At 32.7% G+C, this 3,074-nt stretch overlaps 1 protein-coding gene across 1 annotated transcript in view; it reads left to right on the top strand.

Moving 5' to 3' along the window:
* Positions 1–3,074, top strand: part of PCDH17 (protocadherin 17) — an 85,630-nt gene that overhangs the window by 27,565 nt on the left and 54,991 nt on the right. The window contains exons 2-3 of the mRNA XM_021374607.1: positions 552–610; positions 748–920. Of these exons, the coding sequence (XP_021230282.1) occupies positions 552–610; positions 748–920 (232 nt within the window). The remainder of the gene's footprint in view (positions 1–551; positions 611–747; positions 921–3,074) is intronic.

Raw genomic sequence — 3,074 nt, 5'->3', positions numbered from 1 at the left:
TCTTCTCTTCTCTTCTCTTCTCTTCTCTTCTCTTCTCTTTTTCTTTTTCTTTTTCTTTTTCTTTTTCTTTTTCTTTTTCTTTTTCTTTTTCTTTTCACTTGTTCTGTAGAAACATGAAATTATATTACAGTAGTAGGGGCTTCAGAATCCCCGTAGATGATGTAATTATGGTTAAAAAATTAGCATTATTGAATAATTCACTTTTGTAATACACAAAAGTAATTTTTTTCTCTCATTTTCAATAACCATCAGTCTTAATATCTAACTAATGAAAAAACATAAACAGTGTCATCTGTCAGGTTGCTCACAGAGAATGCCACTTATTGGAGCCTCATTGTTTACTTTAGCAGGTAATTTGTGGACCGGAATCATTTAATTGTTCTGAGCACATAATTACATGGCAGCATTTTCCAATTTAATTAAAATGTACAAATCTGAAGATTAAGGGAATTTTTGAATTATTAATCATTTCTCCTCTAGGAAATCTTGTTGCTCTGCAGGAGATTTGTCCAGTGTACAACTATACGTATTTTTTTCCTTCTCTTTCGCAGACAGACAATTTTCCCGCAGAGCCCAATTACATGGGCAGCAGGCAGCAGTTTGTTCAAAGGTAAGGCCTATTAAATAACTTTCTCGGCTTCCCCATTTGCATTCTTGTCAAAATTGCTTTGCCAAAGAGTACAATTCAACTTAGAACAAGTAAATACAACTCTCTCTCTCTCTCTCTTTTTTTAATATGTATTTCAGTAGCTCCACGTTCAAGGATCCAGAAAGAGCCAGCTTGAGGGACAGCGGGCATGGGGACAGTGATCAGGCTGACAGTGACCAAGACACTAACAAAGGCTCCTGCTGTGACATGTCTGTTAGGGAGGCACTCAAGATGAAAACTACTTCAACTAAAAGCCAGCCACTTGAACAAGGTGAGTGAAGCCTCCAATGCTTACAAAGCATAAAGTTAAGCCATCATTATAAACCTATTAGTGTTGCAGTTGCAGCATAACAGGGTGGAATAGCCCTCTGATAATACTATCAGAGAAAACAGTAAATCTTGTAGCTAGCCCAGAGCAAAGGCATTCAGGATCTTTCAGAATGAACATGAAATGAAACCACAAGTATCTTTTTTCTGTAGAACCAAAATAGATTAAAGAAAAAAAATTAGTACTTTTCTAAAATGATTAAAAAATACCTTATCTCCACTGGCATTGCCTGTGATATATTATATACTGTTCTTCAGCCAAAGCGTGATTTGAAAACTCAACTTAGACATGACTGCAACAGATAAAAGAACAGCAGTCATTTACATTCCTCATGTAGTTTGGATGTGCGGAAAAGAAAAGAGACTTGGGATATCAGACGACAGTAAAAATGGATCAGAAAGTGTTTTCATTTCAAGGATGTATTTTTCTATTTATAATGTTGATTTCACAATTAATAGCAGTATGAGAATTGTCAAATAATAAAATAATCTGATTTTTAGTATAATTTCACTCACACTCTAGGAAGGTATCAAAGATGAGTGTCTGTGAAACAGCTAAAATTACTTGTGGCAGAATGATGACAACGACCTCTGCAAGCCTTCTTCTGACAAATAAGCATGTTTATTTCTTCAAACTCTGTGTCCAATGCATTTTTTTTCCAGATATACTTTATCTAATTATGAGATCTTTTATTTCAAAAGAAGCACTTCAAAAAAAAAAAAAAAAAAAATCAGACCGAGCACTTTAGCATTGTGTGTTTATGTGATTTTTGCCTAGGCTGTAGGCAATAAGAAGGAGCACTGCTAAATTATTTGGAATGTTTTTTATATTTATTTTAGGTTAGTTGTGTGAAAGATGATTCAGTGTTAGAGGAAGTTAAAAGATGATTAAATAAGTTAACATTAATGAGAAGCTACATTTATAATTAAGCAGAAAAAATTATAAGCTTTTTATTTATTGTTGATTAATTGAATGTAGATTTTTTTGTAGCTAGCCCAGTCTGATCTGTTATACAGTCATTAGAAATACATGTGTCTGGTTATGTTGGGATTGCAGTATGATTTTTGCTATATAGAATATTTAGAATGCTGCAGTATAACTTATTCTGTGTATATTTGAGGGTTGACCTCAAGTATGACCTTATTTTCCAAGTAATAAATGCCAGAAAGATTATTTTTTCCTAACCTTTTGCCACAGCAACTCTCTGCTTATAATTAGACATTGATCTGTATAAAGATGCAGTACTAGACATTTCATTTTTGAATGAAAGCATGAGGTTCTAAAATTCAAAAAGTTTGATTAGGAAAAAAATTTAGTGCTCTAAATAATTTAAAAGTGAGAACTTTTTAGAGAATCACTATATAGCTAGAGTTCAAATTTTATTGCAGTTTGTCAATACAGCGTCAAGACCAATACAGCTCAAAATATAAAAACAGTAGTAAGCAGATTAAGCCAATCACTCCTATTGCTTATTTCCATTGTAACAGAAAAAGTTATCTGGAGATTTGTGTTAGTCATTATATCTAAATGAGAGGCCCCATTCATCAAGAGACAACTCATGGCAGTAGCTCACATTAATTCCTCAGATTCTTATTAAACGTATACTGAACTATGAATGTTAAGTACTGTCAGCCACTGAGTTGCAGCAAAAAATGTTTATATGATATTTTTTACTAAGAAAAGATAAATAATTAACATAGAGAGATAAATCACTTTTTCCCCCCCAAAAAAAACCCAATTTCAAATGGTAATGACATCTATTTGTTCACCTCCATCTCAAGTGTGTGGTAATAAAATCATTTGGCATATTATGAAAACTGAACCTGAAGCAAGCACCTTATGGGGCTACAAATTGTTGCAGTAACAAACGTGGTGCAATATGGTATTCTCAACAAAATCAGTGATAGCTTGTCATTGAGTATTGTATGATTAGGGCTTTTAGTCCAACGTAACTTTTCTCTTCTGAAAGACAATAAACAAAATGGCTTTTTCTACACATTATTCTATTCTATTCTATTCTATTCTATTCTATTCTATTCTATTCTATTCTATTCTATTCTATTCTATTCTATTCTATTCTATTCTATTCTATTCTAT

Source organism: Numida meleagris, chromosome 1, assembly GCF_002078875.1.
Source record: "Numida meleagris isolate 19003 breed g44 Domestic line chromosome 1, NumMel1.0, whole genome shotgun sequence".
In the NCBI taxonomy this organism is placed as follows: domain Eukaryota; kingdom Metazoa; phylum Chordata; class Aves; order Galliformes; family Numididae; genus Numida; species Numida meleagris.
This window is presented reverse-complemented; position numbering and strand designations above follow the sequence as displayed.